Source organism: Eulemur rufifrons, chromosome 13 (assembly GCF_041146395.1).
Source record: "Eulemur rufifrons isolate Redbay chromosome 13, OSU_ERuf_1, whole genome shotgun sequence".
Taxonomy (NCBI): Eukaryota; Metazoa; Chordata; class Mammalia; order Primates; family Lemuridae; genus Eulemur; species Eulemur rufifrons.
The window spans coordinates 4,146,516-4,171,220 of NC_090995.1; the positions used below are offsets into that span (position 1 = coordinate 4,146,516).

Consider the following 24,705-nt stretch of genomic DNA (forward strand, 5'->3'; position numbering starts at 1 on the left):
GTCTACTTTAATGTTTCTTATACTAAATCATAATATATATTCAGAATTTAAATTTTCTCTAATAACCTCTCTGTATTACTTCTTAGCTTTCCATATTTTTCTTTTGAAGAACAAGGAAAACTGTGAGGCATGAATATAAAAGAATGAGTGACTTTTATACGTGGGTTGTCAAGCTGACATTATTTTTCATTCACACTTTGTATTGCTCTTGTTTTTAAAGATAATACTGATAATCATTCTTACAAAATGACTGAGGTTAAGCTTCTAACACTGAAGTGTCAAGATACACTTTAAGCTACCTGACAACATAGTATATTTTTCTGGAGTGTCAATTTTACTCAACGATTTTCCTAGGACACACACACATTTTACACTAAAATAAACATGTACTTGTTACAGAGTAGAGGGCAAATTTAAAATAAATAGATTTGTAAGATAGAATAGGCGATTTTTGTGTCTCTGGTGGTGCCCTCCCCAGATCCTCTTGGGTATATACTTTGACTGTTTTGTTGTTAAGAGCATCCAGGCATAAGTTTTGATAAATACTTTTGCAATCTGATAAAGTACAGATAGAAAAAAAACCAGCACATGTTGATCCAAACTACTGATCCTGTATTGTTTTAGACTGAGGCTTAGTTCTCAAGTTTTATACTCGTCACCTAGAGGACTTGTTAAAACACACGTCTAGGCCCCCTTCTGAGTTCCTGATTCAGTAGGTCTAGGTGAGTGGATCCGAGAACAATTTGTATCTAGGAAGTTCCCAGGTGCTTCTGTTGCTGGTCCAAGACAGAGAACTGCTTTAGAGGAACAGATACAAAGTGGCTCAACTTTTGCTTGTTTTTACACATTTTCATTTCAGTTACCAGCCCAGTCTTTCAGATTATATGCTGCTATCCCTGCACTCAGACAACTAGTACACTTTCCACTGCTATCATAACGTCTCACTGAAAATAAGTAAAAAGGAGACGAAACAAAGTAATGCATAAATTCCATCTATTATCACTAAGTGTGAAGACAGGCAAGATGTCTCACGGGTATAAAATAACCCTATCTCATATGGGATTGTTATGAGGATTTGAAATAATGTACACAACACCTGAAACAATGTAGGCACATATTAGTAGCTAGCCTTAGGAATTATTATAATTATTATTATTGTTCTATTATTATTAGATACCTTGAGAGTCCACTTCTGAAAAGCATGAAATATTCACAGGTATTTCCTATCTTGCTTATTTCTCCTTTGCCTCAAATCAGTTTTAAGTCTATCATATGGGGGATATTTTATTTAAAAGGTCTAGAGATCTTTTACTACAATTTATGGTCATAGCTATCCTTCCACATTAAACTCGCCTGTGGAACTTTTCACTAAAATCCTCTTCATGAATTCTGAACGTCAGCACAAAGTCAGGTATGTTAATTTTCAGAGTCTTTTTTGTACGTTTTGGGTTTAATATAAATCTAAGAAGCATATGCTAATACTTCTCCTCCCTGCAAAGCAGAGTAAAGAAGAACAAATCAACTTCCAGCCTCATTTTCTCTGGTTCACATAATCTTTTTTCACTGTCAAGTTTCTAATAAGAAGAAATACAAGGCCAATTAATATACTGTTATGTCATGTTGCATTTCTAAAGATATGTATTTGTTTTAAAAAGAACACTCAACAAGATTCTATTTAGTCTACTTTCTCAGCCAGTCACTGAAAAAAGCAATATGATTAAGCAATAATCATCCAAGTGTATCCCATTTATTTTAACTAGTAGAGGTTAGTAATATGCCCTTTATCAGCCTCTGATTAAAAGAACCAATGTTAAAAAAATTCTATTATGGTTTTAGAACATAGCTGTCATCTACTAGAGTATTACTAGAAGAAACCCTCAGCAGCAGAGTTGTCGTGAAGCGGTGACAAAGCATTCTGAGGAATGATGTTAAGTAAGAGCACACAGGAATGGCAACCTATTACACAAAAATCTATTACCCAAAACTTCTGAATATATACTATAATGTGTGACCATTCTTAAGAACAAGGGTTTTCAGACAAAAATTGTGGAATTTCTACTTGATTTCTGGAAATCTATATTGTGAATCTACTGAGGTTAAAAATAAACTATTTGGGCCAGGCGCGGTGACTCACGCCTGTAATCCTAGCACTCTGGGAGGCCGAGGCGGGTGGATTGCTCAAGGTCAGGAGTTCGAGACCAGCCTGAGCGAGACCCCGTCTCTACTAAAAATGGAAAGACATTATATGGACAACTAAAAATCTATATAGAAAAAATTAGCCGGGCATAGTGGCGCATGCCTGTAGTCCCAGCTACTCGAGAGGCTGAGGCAGTAGGATCGCTTAAGCCGAGGAGTCTGAGGTTGCTGTGAGCTAAGCTGACGCCACGGCACTCACTCTAGCCTGGGCAACAAAGTGAGACTCTGTCTCAACAAAAAAAAAATAAATAAATAAAATAAACTATTTGATCTTAAAAAACCAAGCTGCTTTGTATCTACTGTGATTCAGATAGAGGTTGATCTAGGTGGGTAACAATGTCTGAAAAGGTTGATCTAGGTGGGTAACAATGTCCATTTTCAAACTAGATCTGCTTCCTGGATGTGGCGTACAAGCAAGAGGTGGCCAATTTTCAGTCAACATTGTAAAAATGGTTTACCAATATAGAACTTAATTGGAACTTAAAGGGCATTTTGAGAACTTCTAAGCAAATGGTACAGTTTCACAGCAATTTTCTTTTTGGTAACACGCTTAACACCACATTGTTTTATAGGCCAAAAACGACATATACTGACTGGTACTTTACACAGAGCCACCTGCCATGGTGATTATACAAATGAAGCCAGAATTTAATTTCTTTTCTTTAAAGTATAATATATGCAACATTGTAAAATAAAAGAACTAAAAATACCAAACTTTGAAAATTGAGGCACACTAAAGTTATTATATTTAGTATGGCCTTTCTTATGCTTTAAAAAGTCCTTGAGGAGCTCAGTGTTTTTCTCAATCTGACTGAATTAAAATCATGTGTAAATATTTTTCCTGTAATATAATTTCTCTAAAGAATCTCTCACTGTATAAACATGACACAGATTAAGTATTATATAAGCTAAGCTTGTTATTGTTGTTTTTCCAGAATATTCTTACATGGTAATTTAATAAATATATGTTTTCCATGAAGGTGAGTGTAGAAAACAGAACATATTTCAACTACACTGCTGACGTCAACTGCCAATGTCAGGATGATAGGTAAGACTAAAAAAAAGAATAGTGAGTATATCTGGGTATAACACAAACAAACATAAACATTAAAAATGGTACACTCTGTGTTCTTAGGTCTTACGAAAAAAAAAAGTATGCTTTCCTGTGACAATGAAGATGAGTGACTCAATGGCAAACTCAAGGATCCTACACCCAAAGTAGCAAGTGACAAAGGTGTAGCTGGGACTAGCAGTGCTTTCCCTAATTTTACTCTGAAGGAATGGAACAGCAAATGAGACATGTATGAACAGAATGACTATAACTATAATCATTTAAGACAATTACATTGAAAAAGTCAAAGAGAGAAACAAATAAAAATGTCTAATCTACAAAATTAAAACATAAATTAATAAAACATACTGACAAGTAAGGTGTAAAACTGAAGATGTTCCCAGCAGAAAAATTCTTGAGGAAAACCTCACCATTTTTGGCTACTTCTGCTATGATGTTAGCTACTTTGGCTGTGCAGGGAGACTGTGGCGTCAATAGACTTGCAAACAGCTGAAGTATTCCGCTTCCTTGTAGTTTTTCACTCGTTTCTGTATCTGAAAGAGACACAGAGAGCTTCAATGACAATCTTTAACACATCGACACTGACAACTGTATCTACAATAAATTCTTCAAGAATTCTCCCCATCCATAACAGAAATTAGTTTCAGTATACATTCAAATGTATGTGTTTATATATTACCTTTGCTCTATAAGTGGCTTTTATCTTGAGCTTTAATCTGCAAAGAACACTTGATAATATAATATTTTGTTTATCTACACTCAGATTATAGAAGAATTCTTTCTGAATATATCATTTGCATACCAAACTTACTCTCAATGTTAACTTCAACCCTGTCTATTCAGATTATAAATGCTTTTTTTCTATATCCTTTTTGAATTCTAAAAGCTATAATGGCTTATCATTTTACATAAACTCTATGGTTCCCTATAATGACATAGCAACTTTTTAAAAATGGCAATTATATAAGCAAAAAACTCACCTCATATCATTTTATATGGAATGAATGAGTTATCACTCAGCTATTGCTGAGATTATATAGTTCTATACGAAGCCTACGGTTTTCATACAACTCATTCAAACCACCATTAATGAGGCAACTGCAAAAACCCATGGTACTGGTAACTCTACTTGGTGATATATTCAAGAGGCCCCTACTTCTTTCTTTTCCTTCTTTGTTAAAATACAAATAAAGAGCCCACAAGACCAAGCTATTTTATGGATATGTTATTGAAAGAATGACTTATTGAAAAATAAGGAAAAGCTCAAGGAAATTAAAATTACTATTTGCAAAAAATGAAGATAAATAACGTGTTTAATGTAGAGAGTTATAAGGCTTATTAAATTTGTTTCTACACATAGCTCCCCTAAATCCTTTAGATCCTTGGATAGACAAATAATAGAGAACCCTAAACATTTTTTAAGTAAATGGCAGTTGATGTGATCAATAAATCATTTTTATAGACTATTTGAGAAAGTACATAGAAAAGTAAATAATGTATTTCTTTATAGGAAGGCTGATTGTTTTTAACAGTGTTTTCCAAACTGTGGGTCCCAGTCCATTATCGAGCTTTGAAATCTATTTGGTGAATGGGGGCCAATTTATTAAAAAGAAAAATAGAATTAACACCACTTACAACAACAACTAAAGAATAGAAAACAAAATTGCACATAGTAAAATGAAATACTGTTAGTGAAATTTTGGCTTGGATTATGCATATGTAACTGTACATGTATGGGTTCTCTCTCTTTCTCTCTCTCTATATATGTGTGTGTGTGTGTGTGTGTGTGTCAAATGTATTTCTGATCATCAGTTTGTGTAAAAACTTAAAAACCAATTCTTCCATGCCTCCCGTGACTATCCAGAATTCTGAGTTAAAGAACCATAACATCCCCAGTACATGCTTTTATTTTGTTTCTTGGTCTAAAAAATTAATTTTTAGGGTACCACCTGAAATGTGACAGCTAAGATCCATGTTTTAAGGCAAGAAGCCAAAAAAGAAATGAACTCAACTTGCCATGTTAAAATCCTTCCTTTTCTGACCATTGCTGCCAGAAGATGTACAACCTTAGAACACTGGGTCACACTGCCCCAGGGGTCTAGCCCCACCATCTGTTGGTGCTGGGATGACAGCAAGAGTCTGGCATAGGGCATGAATCATGATTAGATGTGAAGCCGAGGCATTTGTGTGTGGAGGCCAGCAGTTAACTGCAAATCACCCAAGCACGCCTCACTTTATAACTAAAAGAGTGGCTTAATATCAGAGCTTAATGTCAGGGGCAAGGGGAACACAAAACAAAACAGTGTAAACTCCTGCACTCGGATGAGACTTTTCCCACAGATTACAATCTAATGAATTGGAAGAACAGCAGTACTAAAATAGGAATCAGGAATTTGGGAATAGTATTTTTTATTGCTATCATCAAAGAAATAAAAGCAGAAAACATAATCTGGTTTTTCACATAAATCTGATTTACAATTTAGAAAAATCTGACAGGACTTCTGTTTACCTGCTAGCATGCAGATTTTTACGTAGGTTTAGAATTTAAGCATCTGGGAATTATCTTTCTACTTTGGCATAAAAATGTAAAGAACAAAATACTGCTTATCACTAAAACACCATTGTCCAAGAAATAACTACAAAGTTTTAACTTCATTTCCATGTATACTTTCTGCAACTGGCATTCTATTACATCTCAAAATGGGTATTAACCTGTGAGCTGAGGATGTTCCCAGATATTTGTGAACACCCTTGAAATGATTTTAAAAGGGCATTAACAAGTAGTCAGAGGTTGATGTTTTCAAGTCCAAATGAATGGCTACTTTTTTTTTTTTTTTTTTTGAGACAGAGTCTCACTCTGTTGCCCAGGCTAGAGTGAGTGCCGTGGCGTCAGCCTAGCTCACAGCAACCTCAAACTCCTGAGCTCAAGCGATCCTCCTGTCTCAGCCTCCCGAGTAGCTGGGACTACAGGCATGCGCCACCATGCCCGGCTAATTTTTTCTATATATATTTTTAGCTGTCCATATAATTTCTTTCTATTTTTAGTAGAGGTGGGGTCTCGCTCTTGCTCAGGCTGGTCTCGAACTCCTGAGCTCAAACGATCCGCCCACCTCGGCCTCCCAGAGTGCTGGGATTACAGGCGTGAGCCACCGCGCCCGGCCAAGAATGGCTACTTGTACCAAAAAAAAAAAATAATAATAATAATAATAATGTATTGTGATCAGGAGTCCATTAAAAAAAGTAGACTTTTCATTATCTTTAACCAGACTACTGTTGAGATTTTAACTACACTGCTTTTAAATGTTTGCAGGAATCAATTCAACATCTTTTTCCCCTTCACATTTAGGTACGGTCATAAAAATATTTGAGTATGCCCACAAATTATAGGCAGCTGGCAGTCCTTGAATTTTGAAGGACCCATATATGAAGGGCAATTGCTACTTTAAAGTAATATCTGTGGGAACTGCTGCAGGAGTCTTATCCATCACCATAGCCCCTGCAGTCCTGCAAGTACTCGTTCTCTCTGAAGCTCTACGTTCATGCTCTGCCTAACCTGATGGCAAGGAGGCAGCTTAGCTATGACACTGCCAAGCGATACAACGAAAAAGGAAACTGGGCAATCAGGCCAGAGACACTTGACAGAAGAGTAAATCGAGAAGTCATGCTATGAAGCCATATGGGGAGAAGCTAAAGCACAACTCGCACAATTCCTCAAGGCCAATACACGGGCAAAAGTTCCCAACAAAGCTGCCAAGTAAATACATTAAAATAACTGGCTTTGCAGTTAAATACCGAGAGGGAATTTTCAGGTATGCTACTACAACAAGCTGAATTTATGACATTATGTTACCACAAAGGCTTAATGAGAATAAATTAATGAAAAGCATTTGATAACCAATTTACGGTAAACACCAAGATAGAAAAATAAAATGACTGCTGTTACTATGACTCTATTAGGTTAAAAATGTATTTGGGTTAGATTGATAATACAGCTTTAGAGTAATAAAAACGCTTTAAGTTTTCCTTAGAGTTATGAGAACAATGAAGAAGTGGTATCTTCATATTGTGCGTTCTAGGGATCCTTATGGCAGACTGTGAGAAGACAGGTTTTCAATGAGTACTCAGATACGGGATTGAATATAAGGACCAGGAATAGGATTCAAAGGGCCCTCAGCATCCTGGTCTCTGGGGAACTGTGTATTTCTCAAGGGGTAGATTTTTAAAACAGGGTGTAACAAAAAGACCTAGCCCTGTGCCTGGGTGATCTGATTCAAATCCAATGCCTCATTTACTACCACAGAGACAAATCCCAAATCCTCTCCTTTTATCCACCAGAAAACAAAACATTTGTACTTGGGTATATCCTAAATACCTCAAATTTAACATGTAAGATCAAATTTACCCTCTTTCCTCTAAATTCATTCTGGTCTCTATCTCAGTGAATGGTAGGGGACTCACTTAAGCCAGAACCTAGAATAATCATAAATTTTTCTCTTTTAGTAAATGGTTTTCTACCACTCACATTTAATCAGAACATAGGTCTCATAGATCCCATTTAACTCTCTTTTGCGTCTATCTTTTCCTTTCTACATTCGTATTACTTTAAGTTCTCAGTTCTGACCTTTATTAAATGCAACAGCCTCCTCAAGAGTCTCCCCGAGTTTGCCTCCCCCACCAATCTATCATCTACAATGGTACACCAGAATAAAACTTCTAGATATGCAAATTTTACATCATTTCCCTAAATCTTTAAGGGGTCCTCCATAACCTTTAATTAAATATTCCAGCACATCCATATTTCCCGATCCTATCTCCTGATACTCCTCCATAGACATCCTACACTGCAGCCACACTAAATTACTTAAAGTAACCCAAATTAATCATCTTATTTCGTAACTCTTTTCTGCATACGATGTTCCCTCTCTGAAATGCCACCCCCCCAACCCTACCATTTTAGCTAATTCCTACTCAGACTCGCACTGTCCTCATTCAAAGGTACCTGACTAAAAGCTATTCGATCTTTTTAATATCTGACTACCATAAAAACTTAATGTCTTAACTTCCTATTGAGAGCATTTAAACAAATTTTCAAACATATTATCTCTTCATTTTTAAGTCATGTGAGATAGCCACGACACATCACGCTCGTCACATTACAAGGCCATATGAAGACATTATACTGGAAAAGGAGTAAGAAACCAGTTTTCCCAGTTCCTAGTCTGGTGCTCTTCCTGCCACAACTGTCATTTGAAAATACATGTTCACGACTGTGCCTTGGCTGGATGTGCCAAATTATTATGTGAAAAATATTTTTATTTAATATCTTTTAAAGGAGTAAAAACTAAGGTAAGACAACTAGATAAGAAAGGGATGTATAATATTCTCAGGTAGGTAAACTGAGGCAGTAATTAAAGGAGAGAAAGGGAGCTGAGCATACAGAGAGTAAAGTAGGTTTTAAAAAGACTTAAAACACCGAAAAGGAATATGCTCAGTATATGTAGATTAAGGTAAGAGCCAGATAACTAAGAAATTAATGTTTCTAAAAGAAAATCGAAGTATAGGAAGTGGGGGAGGAGGGTGGGAATGAACAAAATGGGAATTCTTTCACTGATGACAACTTTTTCCCCCATAAAGGAAACTGATTCAGGTTCTTAAACAAAAGGAACATGAGATTCAAGGGAAAAAATGATATATGCAGTCATGAAAAGAAAGAGAGAAGAACAAAAACTCATTTATACAATGATTCACCCTTAGAAACAGGTCTTGCTAAAAGACTAAGTTGTGAGACTTATTTTATAAAATTACAATAAATGATTTTGATAGTTTTGTACTCATTTCAATTCCAGGGATAATGTAAGCTGTGGGAGTAGAAGTTATGTGTTTGGAACTCATCACTAGAATAAGCAGAGAGATCTGCTGGTTTGACTGCTTCCTTTAAAATTACCACTAAGTAGGTCATAAAGCAGTTGCTAAAAAAATTAAGAGTTGTATAAATAAAATAAAATGTATTTACTGAAAAAGTAAACACCACGAATAAGTGTGTTAATGAGTGTGGAAAAGGCAGAGCATATAATGAAAAATTTTCACCTAGAAGTCACATTATTGAAAATATAGACATTTCCCTATAGGAAATGTGGATTTCCTTACTTCAGACTAAGAGAATGAGGACAAAGCAAAACAGTGAAGGAACATTTTCAGTAAAAGATTCATCTCCATTCTATTGTAAAATACCTTGGGGGAAAATATAAAATAAACGAAGCTAAAGAGATTTGGCATCTGCAAAATTCTTTAAAGTCTTTAATTTGCTAATGTCTACTGTGAACCTATAGGACTATATACTATTTATCAAATAAGTAATTTCTTAATAAGGGCACCTAAGAAACTGAGTGATCCAAGGAATGTATTATTTAAGGAAATACTACTTTATATACAAAGTATAGGTCAATGGGATATAAAATTTACTCCACTTTTCCAGGAAAACAAAACAAACAAAAAGGTGCATAAAAAGTTAAAAAAAAAAAAAAAGGTAAAGAGAGTCACTTAAAACCAACATTATTATAACCTTGGCAAAAGGAAAAAGCGTTAAATGGCTCACAATATCATCTTTTGTGTGTGTGTATTACTTTTTTTTTTATTTCATCTTATTGTTATAGAGGATACAGAATTGCAGGTTACATACGTTGCCCATGTACAACAATATCATCTTAAATTAAGGTGAAACTAAAAAATGTTCAACAATAAGTAGGCCGGGCGCGGTGGCTCACGCCTGTAATCCTAGCACTCTGGGAGGCCGAGGTGGGCGGATCGTTTGAGCTCAGGAGTTCAAGACCAGCCTGAGCAAGAGCGAGACCCCATCTCTACTAAAAATAGAAAGAAATTATATGGACAGCTAAAAATATATATAGAAAAAAATTAGCCGGGCATGGTGGTGCATGCCTGTAGTCCCAGCTACTCGGGAGGCTGAGACAGGAGGATCCCTTGAGCCCAGGAGTTTGAGGTTGCTGTGAGCTAGGCTGACGCCATGGCACTCACTCTAGCCTGGGCAACAGAGTGAGACTCTGTCTCAAAAAAAAAAAAAAAAAAAAAAAAAAAAAACAATAAGTAACTACTGTAATAGAGACAAAGGTCTAAAAAAGAACAAAATGTTTTACAAGCTGTCTCTTTAAGACCCCCTCACTCTTTTTGGGAATTAAAACCTCCATCCCTGCCTGAGGCCAGTAATCAGACTGGCAGAGGAGTGCCCTTTGTTCCCTGTACCTCAGGAGATGGCTCAATGGAAACCTATAGTTCTAGGATGCTATAGTTACAGGATACTATAAACAACAATAGCCTGAAGCTGAAAACTCTGAATTTCTGCTTATGGATAGGACAATGGTACTTTAAGACTGAGAGTCTCCCATCCTCCTCATTTGCAGGCAAATTAATAAACTTCTCTTTACTTTTCCTAAAACCACTTTATCCTTGTTCTTCTGCAGACTCGGGAACAAGTGTTGACCTTTCAGTAACACTACTACTGTGGTCCTGCCATTTAAAAAAGAACATTATGTAATCATTAAAAACATCATGTTAAAAGAATATTTAACATCATGAGTGAATGCTCAAAAAAAAGTTTTAAAAAAGCTACAATTATGTGCTATAATTCATGGTTAAAATAAAAATTTTGTTTTTCCATATTTTCCAAATTCTATACAATGTGAAAGTTGTCAGAATCAAAATGGAGTCATTTGTATTTAAAACAAACAAACAAACAAACACTATCACAAAAGACTGCAAAAATAGCAACCTTGCACAAAGACCATCACAACCTTACATGAAAAATACTTCTGCCCAGCAACTGCCTGTGTAACCCTGGAATGGTATCACCCTTGTTACTGACCCCTGTAGCCCAGTGGATATAGGATGGCTGACTATAATAAAAGCTATGATCTAGAACACCAGCCCAAACTCCTGACAATCCCGTGGCAGAATTTATAGCATTTTCTTTGCTCTGGAGCCTTTATTAAGAAATGGAATGACATTCTCAAACATTGAGGCATGCCAGGTGTTCTGGGACTCCAGACAGCTATAGGTTACGGCCCATTCTCATGCACATTTTTAAATCCAACAAGTTACATCAAGGAAAATCCAGAGCTCAAATGATCATTATTCAAACTCTCTGTAAAAACCTTGAAACCACAGAGTTGACATGTAGAACCATCTAAGTTCTCTATTTTTTCTGCTAACTTTTCTGCTGATTTTGATAGGGGAAACATTTTCTAAAATGAACAAATAGTACAAATCTATGAAATATTGATATGTGACAGCCAAAATTTCTTGCTTCCTAGGTTTTCACCAAAAATTAAAATAAGAATTAAAATTCTAAAATTAAAATAATATTTTAATTCTAAGAATTAAAATACAAAAAGATATGTTTTTAATGAAAATATTTAAAAGGCATAAAAATGTATTCTCTATTGAGAAAAATAATTTTGTATAATTCTGTTTAAAGGTTGTTTCAAAATATGGAGTTAGGATGGAAATAGAAATAAGATAGAAAGGAACAAGTAAGTAGGAGAGAGATATGAAGAAAGTTATAGGTATGAAGTTGTATTTTTGGTAAGAACAGTATACAAGAGAATAATTTTGTATAACAAAGAATCTTGTGTAGTAAATTTTTGTCCAAAAGCAAAATAAGTTATTTAAGAAAGAATAAGTACAGGACAAAGCAGAAAGTCTAACCATGTAGTCAAAGGTCTGTGAAGGTCGTGAAAGGTTCACGAAGGATAAATTTATGAAAGAAATTTGTGTTTGATTAAGTTGGCTATAATTAGAATGGAATTATTTAGAAGTCTTTCTAAGGACTGAGCTTTGATATTAAAATACACTGATACAAAACTAAAAATTTGGGGCCGGGTGCGGTGGCTCACACCTGTAATCCTAGCACTCCGGGAGGCCGAGGCGGGAGGATTGCTCAAGGTCAGGAGTTCGAGACCAGCCTGAGCAAGAGCGAGACCCCCGTCTCTTAAAAAAACAAAACTAAACTAAACTAAACTAAAAATTTGGTCCCCTATGTTAGAACAAGGTTCTCCTGAAGTACTGATCTGCAATTAGTAAAACTACAAGAGGTTTTGATTTTTAATTCTAAAATATGTTTCTTTACCAGTCATCTTCTAAACTGAGGCTTTTTTTTTTTTTGTTTTACAGACTCTAATTTCTCTAGTTTTAGGTCGGAAATGCTGTCTTTTTCATTTAGAAAGGTAATTTCATTTCTTGAGGTAGACTTTCCCTCCTGAAGCTTCTCTGATTCGTATCTCAGAAGTCCAGCTTTCGCTGTGTATTGCTGCACAATTTTGCAGGTCTTGCATTATTGCCTTCAGCTCTCTCTTCACCCATTGAAAAATCCATCTTTTTGCTTATATAGGATGTTAACTCTTTCTTTAAATCTTTTCATCAGCTCCGTTTTTCTCTGGTTTCTAACTGTGCTGTTATAACTTGGAAATGAAATGTTCTGTCCTGAAGGCCTAGAAAAAGCAATGTTTTCTTCTAGTAAAACTTGACTCTATACTCTTGGCTTTTCTTGATGTGTCTGAATTGTTCCACGTAACTAGGAGATTTCTCATGCTGTTGCTAAGAGCCATGAATTCCCTGTGCAAGCTTTTAATTTTATTGTTTACATTCCTTTATAATATGGTGTACATTCATAACCTTGGACATACTCTTAACTATGTCTGATTAAATTCAAGTACCTTTTTCATCAGGTTCAACTGCCAGGTTATTTGAGTGGGTTTCCCGTAAGGAAAAGCAATCATACTGCAGAAGATTTTTCTTTACCTTTTTGGTAACTGGCCTAAGAAACAACAATATTCCATTTTATCAAGATTATTTCATGTTGTCTTTTAGAATTTTGATTACTTGGGAAAACTGAGCTTTGAAAGGGTTAAGGTTTTTAAAAGCCATGTAACTTTCTGTATTGTTTTTAAAGTCTTTTTATTACTACTCTGGTTTGAAAAAAAAAAAAAAGAAAAAAGACTTATTTCATAGTGACCTGTGATCCTGTTTTGTTCAAGTGTTTTGAACCTTTTGACATCTTTCGCAGACTTCCCTAAGACCAAAATTTTAAATTAAGACTTTCTGACCTAGAATTAACTTTGAGGTTTTTCCAGTTGGCTACCTAGAGAACCTCAAAGAATATATCTTTTATCTTATTGAAATATTAAATGATTAGGCTTATTTGGTAAACTGTATAGAAAACAGTCAAAAGATAAGTGATGCTAGATCTTTCAATTACATCTATGAGTATGCTATTGATATGAGTGTTCCAAAATTGTACAGAACTCTGAGAAATCTAATACGTCATCAGTCATAACTCTGCATATTATGTTGTATTCCACAAAGTAACTAAATTTCCTTGCCAATTGCTGACTATACTGAACTTCCATCAGATTTTTAACCATGGCTATCCTAAGTCTCTGTCATCCATAGTTATTATTTTAAATTCTTTTCTAAAAGCATTTAACTCAGATTCATGGAAAAGACCCTAAAAAGTACTCTTAAATACAGTTTTCTAATAACTTTAAGTCATGATAGTACAAAAATGACTATACCAGTTCCAGGTCTTATAGGCACATACCACATAATCTAGAGCAGCACATAAGTCTTTTCTTTTACCCACCCTTGGGAAAAAAGGCCAAAATAACCATGGCTCACATGACTGAACCAATATAATCACTTTGGCCAAAGAAATGCCACGTCCTGATTGGTTTAGGTTTAAACCAATCTCTATAAATAGATCCTATAACCTAGTGGGGGTGGAGTAAGGATCACCTCACCTAAATACCACGGCTTCCCCAAAAAGAGAAGGTTGTGAAACAAAGAAAAGGAGGGCAAAAGGAGGTAAGGGGTAAGAATGTGGAGGGAAAAAATCTTAAGTATTATCCAAGATTCGAAGAAAAGCCAGGTAAAAAGATGACAAGAGTATACCTATAAAATGCCCATTCACCCATCAGGACCCAGGTGAAATGTCATTACCTTTGTGACACTTTGAAATACTCAAACTGTGATTTGAATCCAGCTGTTTCTAAAACACTTTGTAATTAACTCTATTATATTATATATCAGACTGTACTAAAACTTAACTATTCCTTATCTATCTAGACCACTAACTCTCCAGGGCAAAGTCACCAACTAATGCATGGTGGTTCCCAATTAATGCTAGTTGAATAGTATTGCATCCCTGCTCTTGTAGAGTCCATAATGGAATAAATGAAAAAGGCACATACACATAATGACTATACACTGATACAAGTTCAAATCGAGAGATGTATAAACTGCTATGAGAATTCTAAAGAAGAAGCAACTGATTTATATTTATTGATGTTGTAGTCACTATAATTACTTCTAACAGAAGAGAGGAATGAACTTATAAAGAGATTGTCTTACACCTTGAGATTCTCTCATCAAGAATGTTGAAGTCAAGAATAGAAGCTTTTTGTAGAATTAACGATTACTAGCTCACGCGGGGATCAAATTTATCACTTTGCATTAAGCTAATCAGGTTATAGATTACATTTTTTTTCAAAAGCAAGCATATTCAAAAATATTCTTTAAACCTTCAGGAATCACTGTAGAAAATTACCTTGCCTTTATATAATATTCTGTCTCCCACATGCACATATCAGAAAGAAAAGATGATCAATCCATAAATAAACCATTATGAGCAAAATAAAAACATTCTGTTTGCTCCTTGAGTACAATGAAAAGATACGTAACACTCAACCATGAGAAGAGAAAATTATAAAGCATCTAAAATGAATTCACCTTACAGAACACTGTGTGCTAAAACCTAGACTTTGAATTCATATGTCTCTTAAAAAAAAAATTACTCTGCCCTTTGGAGCCTCATTGTGGGGCTTATTTCAATGAATGTTAAAAAGCAAGTCATGAAAAAACCTCAGTAAAATCAACTACAGATTCTTGTGTGGGTTCTAATGCTAATGGCATTCTTCACTAGCAGTTACTGACACATGACTATTGTGCCACAATCCATTTTGATACTTCAGTAGAAATGAGCATTCTACTTGTGATAGTTAATTTTATGTGTCAATTTGACTGGGCCACGGTGCCCAGGTACTTGGTCAAACATTACTCTGGACATTTCTGTAAGGGTGTTTGTGGAAGACATTAACATTTACATCAGTGGGTTTTGGGTAAAGATTTGCCCTTCATAACGTGGGTGAGCCTCATCCAATCAGTTGAAGACCCGAACAGAACAAAAGACAGACCTTGCTGAAGCAACAGAATATTCTGCTAGCAAACATCCTTCAGATTTGAACTGCAACATCCGCTCTTCCCTAGGTCTCCAACCTACCAACCCACACTGCAGGTTTGGACTTGCCAGCCCCCATAGTTACATGAACCAATTCCTTAAAATAAATCTCTCTCCATAGACACACACATATCCTCCTGGTTCTATTTCTCTAGAGAACCTGACTAAGCAATAGCACTGCTCCTAAAAAAGAGGGTCATGTTAGCTCTTTCAACAAACATTTCCAAGTAAGAACCCAAACATACCACACAAATATTAGGGAAAAAATACCATCAACCTTTACTCTATCATCTTATATCAACCCTCTGCTGTCTCTTTGGCAGCAAAGGCCAACTGAGGAAATAAGGGATATGATAGCTATCTTAAAATATAGGTTTGTTTGGGGAAAAAGCCTATTGTATGTTTATCCAAGAGCGAGAAATAGGACCAATGAGCAGAAGATTCAGGATCAATACGAAAAAGTGTTTTCTAGTCTTAGGGCTATCAAAAAATGAAACGGATTCCCTCACAAAGAATGGAGCTCTTCATAAAGGCAGAGTAACTATTTGCTAAGGATGAGACAGCAAGGATTATTAGCTGGAGACTAGGTTAATAAAGTGTTTATGAACTGTAAAATTAGAGATACTACGATTAAAATACTTTCACTGGCCCTGAGAATAGTGAGCTAAATAGGTCTGTAAGTATCATAGAAGATACTGTAAGTTTTGTTCCCAAACCTTAGTAAAATCATCTCTCTCCTCTCTGCTTTCTGTTATTATTTACCATCCCGTCTCTCTCCTCTGTCACTCTGACTTCTTGCAGCCTTATCTTACTCCCATTCTAATTTCATCATCCCCTGCTCAACTGTTTTTAAGAATATAGAAATGAAAAGAAAATATCATAGGAAAAAAACAAATACTTGAAATAAAAGGTCTCTTTCTGTGGCACACAGAATTGGGCCTTCATAGGTATATAAATTTTTCCTATAATTTTCTTCCTCTCTTATTTTTAGATGCGTAGGTAAATTCTGCTGTCTCAGAAATGACAAACTCTTACTTTCGCATTTGACAGCTGCTTTTATTTTTCTCTTATTTATAAGAAATAACAATATATATTTAAAAAAATAGTTGTGGTCTTTGACTAAATTCCACAATTTTTTCTTCAAAGACCTAGAAAAATGTTTATATTTATCTTCATCTAGACAATATGACAGTATCTTATTTATAGATTAGACCAGGTAACAGATTATGATAGTATTGCCTTTGATTAATTCTAGGCAGTATTCTTTTCAACCCACTGAAAAGATATTTTCTACATTAGAAACTTGTGACTTAAAGTATGAGCCATAGCTTAGCAGCACACTGGCATTCTCTGGAAGCTCTTGGGCCCCACCCTAAAACGACTACATCAGATCTCTGGGGATAAGGCCCAGGTATGTGTTTTAATAAACTCTCCAAATAATTTTATGCACCCTAAAATTTGAGAAGCATTTGTCTGAGCTATCGCTGTCCAATGGAAATAAAATGTGAGCCACATACATAACTTTAAATTTTCTAGCAGCAACATTAAAAAAGGTAAAAAGAAATAGATGAAATTAAGTTTAATAGATATTTCATTTATAGGAATCATTTGAACATTAATCAATACAAAAATTAAATCACCTTACATTCTTTTTTTAGTATGAGTCTTTGAAATTATAGCCCATCTCAATTTCAACTAGCTGCCTTTCAAGTGCTCAACAACCACAGGTGACTTAGTGGCTACTGGATAGGATTTCAAAGATCTAGAACCTTGTTATTTGAAGAGGGGTGCATGAGCCCAAAACATCAACATGCATGTGATCAGAGTAATTCAAAGTACAAGACAGTATAAATTAGATCATTCTGTTTTATAAAAAGTAACTACTACTGGTGTCTTTTAAAACAATTCCTTAAAAAATTAATTCAATCAAAAATTGGAGAGTTGAAGCTTTTAATAAATTGAATTAAGTATGGAATCAGATCATTTCCTACTGTCTTTCATTATTTTATGATTATTCCCTTTTGATTTGACACAGCTATTTTTACTTTAAGGTCAGTAAATATATGTACTCCCATTAGACATTGAACATTATCTCATCACTTCTTGGCCTTTGGGCTAAGATCAAGTGTAGACATTGAACATACCTCTATTATACCACTTATTATGATAAATTATAACTTTACAGTCTCCACCACAAAATAATAAGCTTCTGTCATTATTGGGAGAAAGCACAAATTTGACACACACTAAATAAATAACCAAGTGTTGAATAAATGAACAAATGAGTCCTGAAGACGGGGAGATATGTAGTCTAAATCTTCACCTCATCAAAGCATGACATGACTGTACAAAATGTTCCAAATCTAAGTGGACTACTTTTTACTACAAACATGAAAAATTGATGTGGAAGATCATGACATTTCACACGGTGTTCTCTACTGCTGTTCCAACAGTCCTATATAACTAAAGTCAGGAAAAAAACAGACTTTCACTCTATCCAAATATGTTACCTTTCTTAAATCTCAAGGGAATTATATAATACATTGTTTTTTATGTGGTGGCATAATAGCCCAAACTTCCAAGTGAATGTATCTGACAGAAGGCAATGAATATTACAATATTTTTAAAAAATTAATTCAAAGAAAGACTGTTTTATATGGCCCATTACATATTACCCTACAAAATTATACCTGAACCCTACCTTACTAAAAATATGAAATATTCACATCTTCAATTATTAGTGATTTATGAGAGTAAAATGAACCACATATAATTAAGAATATGGCATGTAAGACTTTTGACTTCAGCATTTTTCATCAAGATCTTCTTGTGCAGCAAATAAAAAATAATGTAGTATCTTATATTCAGTTAAGATGTATTTTTGACTTAACATGCATTTCAACTAGAATCACTCTTTCTTTAATGTGTTTCTACAAATTCTTTCTTAATTTAGGATCTTTCCCATTTCTTAGCTATCCTTCCTTTGACTATTTCAAGCAAAGAGCTAATCTCTTACTTTCTATTTTGTTTTTAATATTTCCACGATTTTTCCTGTTTCAACAATTTTGTAGCTGGTCATTCATATTCACATATATTTACAACAGAAAATGAAAATTACAGTAAATAATGAGTAACAATGAAAAATGAAGTAACTTCACTTTCATTTATTAACTTAGTATAAAACAACCTCCCACGGTGTGATGTCTCTTCCAGTCTTAACAGAATAATTAAGATAGATAATCTTAATAGATAAACGACAGATACCTATGAATTAAGATTCATACATCACAGCACACCTGATGCATGAAAAGAAAAGAAAAAAAGAAAAAAAAGATTCGTACAAAATTCTGACTGGGTGCAATGGTTCATGACCATAATCCTAGCACTTTCGGAGGCAGAGGCCAGAGAATCGCTTGAGGCCAGGCGTTCGAGACCAGCCTGAGCACCATAGTGAGATCTCATCTCTACAAAAAATTGAAAAAATCAGTTGGGTGTGGTGGTGCACGCCTATAATACCTATAATAATGGCTCCTTGGGAGGTTGAGCCAGGAAGATCACCGGAGCCCAGGAGTTTGAGGTTTGCAGTGAGCTATGATGACGCTGCACCCTAGCCCAGGCAACAGAGTAAGACTCTGTCTCCAGGTGGGGTGGGGCGGGGGGGTGCAAGGAATTCCTCCATAAGGAGAAGAACTTACTTCAATTACCTATTTTTCTGGCTAGATGTGTTTTGTGTTTCTCTTTTCCTCTAGGGCCAAATGTTGGAAATTTTTAAAATGCCCTTTAAGGTCAAATATTAAAAAAAATGTTCTAATTTAGAAAATAATTTCTATTCATATATTATGAAATCTTGAAATAGCAAAATTCCTATGACACTGAGAATAGGTAAAGAATCTACATAAAACTACATTTAAAAACATAAGTAAAATCATAAGCAATCACATTCACATTTTTGGGGTTGAGTAATATAAACTAAGAAATAAATGAATACCTAAATTTATAGCTATAGATATATTTTAAATGCTGATGTAATATGACCTTGTAGTTGTAAACAATTTCCTGATAGCAAAAGCAATGTTTTATTAAATGTGGTTCTGAAAACTTTTGGGGCTATATATTATTAGATTGATAAATTTCCTGTAAAGTTTACCAGGACATTTAATAATCATTTATTCTAATACATATACATTCATATTATTAATTTTAATAATTCTTTATGTACTAATTCTCATTAAATATTTGTCCCTGAATACACAAAGGAGGATATAAATTATACTAAACCTCACTTGTATACTAAATAACCTTGATTCAAAGATTATAAATAATGTACTTTCTCTTAAGAAAAAGTTCCCCTATTATTAATGCTCCCAGTAAATAATTTTATTATAAATAAGCTTTGTAATAATAAAAAGGGTAGAGATTCACTATTCTGAACATCAGTTGGTTTAGCTAAGAATTTGTGGTTTAAAATCATTAATTTAAAAAAAAAAATCATTCTTTATTTTCTTAAATGAAAAGGCATATTTACATAAAATCAAGAGCTGTTATATTTATCATGAAAGATTAGAAGGGCTAACATTAATATCAGAAACTAAAATATACTAACCATATCACTGTTTTGCTGGAAGTTAAACCTGACACAGTACATCAACTTTAATTATAAGGGAAAGAGGAAAGAAAAGTATCACTTTGTAGATGTTCTGACTGTAAAACCCAAGAAGACTGGCTAAAAATTTAACTAATAACAGAAGGTGGCTGAATACATACAAAAATATAAAAGTCAATATATCTTTCAAATTGATCTCTAACAATAATCACTTAGAATTTATAATGGGAAAAAATCCATTTGTAACAACAAAAATGTAAAATACACAGCAATATTTTTAAAAAGAAATGTATAGAAAGCATATGAACCAAACTACCTAATCTTATTGAGACATAAAAAGAAGACTTCACTAAGAGAAGATACAATCTATGGTCTTAGGTTGGCAGACAAAATATTGAGAAGTTTTCGATTCTTCCAAAATTAATTTATGGCTTATTACAATTCCAAGAGAAATTTTTAGGACTGTGATAAAGTATTTCTAAAATTTCTGATATAACAAACCCACAAAAATAATAAAACTTTTTGAAAAACAGATTTATAACAGGAAACTTCCTCCATAAAACTACCATAACTGAAATGCACGGTAACAGGACAATATTAGACCAACTGATTAATGGGACAGAATAAAACCCAGACAATGATGCTATTAAACTAAATGGTTATTACATGATAAAAGGAGAATCATTAACCAATAAAGGATAGATTAAGCAACATACAGTGTTAGGAAAATTGCCTAGAGAAAATAATAAAATTAGATCCTCACATACATCATATATCAAAGTAAATTTCTGAACATAAAACAAATTAATTAATTATAATAATAACAAGAATATTTTAGAAGGAAGCTTCCATTAGGAAAAAGTAATAATTCACTAAATTTTATTTCACAAAAAATGTCTCATTTATAGATTCCTAAGTCTACTTAATGATGAAACGTTAATCTTCTTTGTTTCACGATGCCAGAGGAAATTGAAATATAAGAGGTAAAAGTGAAAGCCTTTAGACCATGTAAGAAAGCTTTCTAAAGGAAAAATAACCCACTTGGACTTTCAAGTACGACATTAAGTAAGAAGTAGCCTGATATTGCCCTTGCCTTTAATTTCAGCTTCAAAAATCTATCATCACAGCAAAGATACTGAAAGCAGTTTAATTTAATCAATCTACTTATTACCATTGCTTTCTGTTGAGAATATACAATTCTTATTCAGATACTAATATTAATTCATTTCCAAGTCATTATACCAATTAAAAGACCAAGTTATATGCCTCATATTCTTTGATACATTCAGGACATATTGGGTGCTGTAGTTTGAACGTTGTAACTTAATCCCCAATATGACAGTATTAAGAGGTGGGGCCTTCTGGGAAGTCATTAAGTCTTGCAGGCCTAGCCTTTTATAATGCATTAATGCCATTAAAAAGGAGGCTTCAGAGAACTGCCTCATTCTCTCTTACTCTCTCTCCCTTCCGTCTTCCATCACATGAGGATGCAGTAAACGTGTTAACAAATTGCCATCAAAGACGGACGGCACCTCGCCAGACTCCAAACCTGTGGGTGCCTTGATCTGGGACTTCCCAGCCTCCAGAACAGGGAGAAAATAATTTCTATTATTTGTAAATTCCCCAGCCTGTGGTATTCTATTATAGCAGCACAAATGGAATGACACATTAGGTTAGTGCTCATACAATTAAAGAAGCCAGCTAACATCAATCAAGTATGTGGCCACAGACCACCAGCAGCTAGCTGTGGATGCAGTTACATGGAACTCTGATGAAAAACAATGTTAGAAAAAGCAGCAGCACAAACCCATCTCTTCTTCCTCAACAGTAACTTAAAGTGTAGTCCTTAGTGATAGTAAGTCAATACTGGTACTATAAATATTGAGGAAGACAAATCTCCTTCAGTATATATTTGGCATACAGCATCATTTCAAATCCTATTTCTCTCTTACACATTTACTCTCTGTTAGGAACATAAAAAGTTTTTCAAATTTAGCAAACTTAAGAAGCAAAAATGGTAACATTCATTAGCTAATGTTAGCAAACTCAGATCCTCTGCCAAGGCTTCAATCACTAACTACAAATACTAGTGAGGCTTGTATCCTTCCAGAGAATGCACAAAATGACAGCCTTTTTTTTGCCTTTTATGAAGTATAGTGATTCAAAGTGTATCAGAGGGCAAACAGCACCCAGTATCATAGTTACATCTTATTTCTGTTATTAATCTCATGCCTTGTGAGGAATTTTAAGATAGTCTATCATAATCCAATCAGATTCAAGCCTTCCCATGTTCCCTTTTCTACAAACTCCTGGATATACACTGGATTCTCCTTTCTGCTTTAGGTTAAGCACATAGAACATATCTTGGACCCGATATGCTGCCTTCTCCTTTGAATCTAACCCTTGAGTAACAAATTTAAGGTTCTTTTAAAAATGTCCTCTTCCTACCTGAATAATCCAACTATACTTTATTTATCATTATTTTGCTTCTAAACTGCATTTTCCGTCACGTTATACTGGCTGGCCCAACTCTCAAACCCACTTTGATCAGCCATCATCCACAATCCAAGAAATGCTGGCCTATAAAGCTTCAATTGAAACAAAGCATTTGTAAATATTTCATAAACTATAAAAAATGAGATCCAATGTATAATCAGTACTTTAAAAACTATTAATTAGTTATTTAACATTCTTTTTTATTCTTTTTAAGTCTTTGAAGTCTGGTAGTATTTTGCAGTTACAGCACATCTCAGTTCAGACTTGTCTCATTTCAAAAGCTCAACAGCCAGGCTGGGTAGTAGCTACTGTATTGGACAACACGAGTTTTAGAAGATTACTTTGGAAGGCTAATGAGTACAAGTATTCCCTGGGTTCTCCTATGTTTAACAGTGTTTTTCTACAGGTTTGATACTTACTGAGCAGCTTGACTCAATATAAAATTTATTCTTCCTTGAGTTACCTAAAAATAATCCTCCACTATTAAATTCTACATTACTTTTGAAAAGCCTGGTGCCAATCTGATTTTCTTTCCTTTTTAAATAACTTGATATTTTTGCATGGAGGCCCTCAAGAGTTATTCCTTTGTATTTATTTTTATCTTTAAAGTCTACAAGTTTTAATACACTATGTCTTTTGGTTGACCATTCCAGGTAAATTTTCACAAGTACATGGTGGGCCCTTTCAATATATGGATTCTGGTCTTCCTTTATTTCTGGTAAGTTTATAGTTTTAAATAAATATTTCCTTTGTTTCATTGTTTTGCTTTTCTTCTTGAGGATTAAAATCACCATGTATGTTGGATCTTCTTGACTATCTTCTATATCAAACATCTTTTTTCTGATCCTTTATTTTTGTTTTCAACTCTTTCCTCAGTGCCCCTTATTGAATTTTCAGTTGCCTCCATTCTTTCTTGGGCACCTTTGTAATTTAGTCTTAATTTCTAAAATGACTATTGTTTTCTTCAATTTCTTCTGGCCAACTCTCATTTCATATCTTCCTGGTGTTTACCTATTTCCATTCCAAGTTTCTTAATTTCTGCCTTTAGAGTTTTTCCTTTTCATATCTACAAAGGCTTGTTTAAGGATATTTAATATAAGTCATGGTGTTCTGTTACTCATAACTGCACCACAGATGGTTTACATGAAAAATTTTTAATAGCTAAAATGTTTTGATTCTTGTCTGCTTTCTTCCTTGTAGTACCTTTGTATATATTTTATCTGAAATTTCCTATTCAGTGTATAATTATTTTCCTTAACTAGTATTAGAAGTTGTATGCAGTAAGGGCAACGATTTGAGATGAATACCTAGGTCTCTTAGTTCAAATATTCTCTCTTCTGAATTTACGCCAAAGGGGTAATGAGTGTGTCTTCTGATTTTGTGGGTTCTTTATTTCTACAAAAGTAATTTCCCCTGTTGCTTCCTTTTTTTCATCACCAAATATATAAGAGGAAACAACTCCTTCAACCCCAAAAATAATACTTTCCTGACCTGTCACCTGGGGTCCCGTGCACTTTTAAAGTAGCCAACATGCTAATCTAATCTAAGACCAGATCTTAGTATTTTCCCATGAGGGAAGGAATTTTTCTTTTGAACAGCAATTTTAATTGTATACTGTACTATCACTCCTGGGCTCCCAGCTCCTCATTCCCCTATCCTCTTCTCCATGTACTCTGACTGGACTCTCTCTGCAGTGGTCTCTGAAGCAGAGTAAGCTAGATTTGGGCATTTATTTCTCTCCCTAATAATTCAAAGTCTGTCTCCCAGTTATGCTGAAGGCATAGATTAGGGTTAGTTGGTTTTATCTGATCTTTTTGTTGATCTGTACGGATTCTTAGAGAATGTGTGAAAAGACCGAGATTTGGGTGGCTATCACTATTCTACAGCAATCCAGGAGTCTCAACTCTTCAGGAATTGTCAATGTCTTTTTAGTTGACCTCCTTAGTTGAGTTGCCTATTTTATTCAAGTGCTATCTTTATTTGGTAAAAACAGAATCGTGCGTAGTTTTATGATTAGCACCGGTCCTAAGCTTT

General features: G+C 34.5%; 1 protein-coding gene across 6 annotated transcripts in view; it reads right to left on the reverse strand.

The window, feature by feature from the left end:
- Window positions 1–24,705, reverse strand: part of RAP1GDS1 (Rap1 GTPase-GDP dissociation stimulator 1) — a 134,327-nt gene that overhangs the window by 69,904 nt on the left and 39,718 nt on the right. For all 6 annotated transcript variants that reach the window (XM_069485487.1, XM_069485484.1, XM_069485488.1 and 3 more), the window contains exon 3: window positions 3,679–3,801. In XM_069485487.1, coding sequence (XP_069341588.1) covers window positions 3,679–3,801 — 123 coding nt within the window. The remainder of the gene's footprint in view (window positions 1–3,678; window positions 3,802–24,705) is intronic.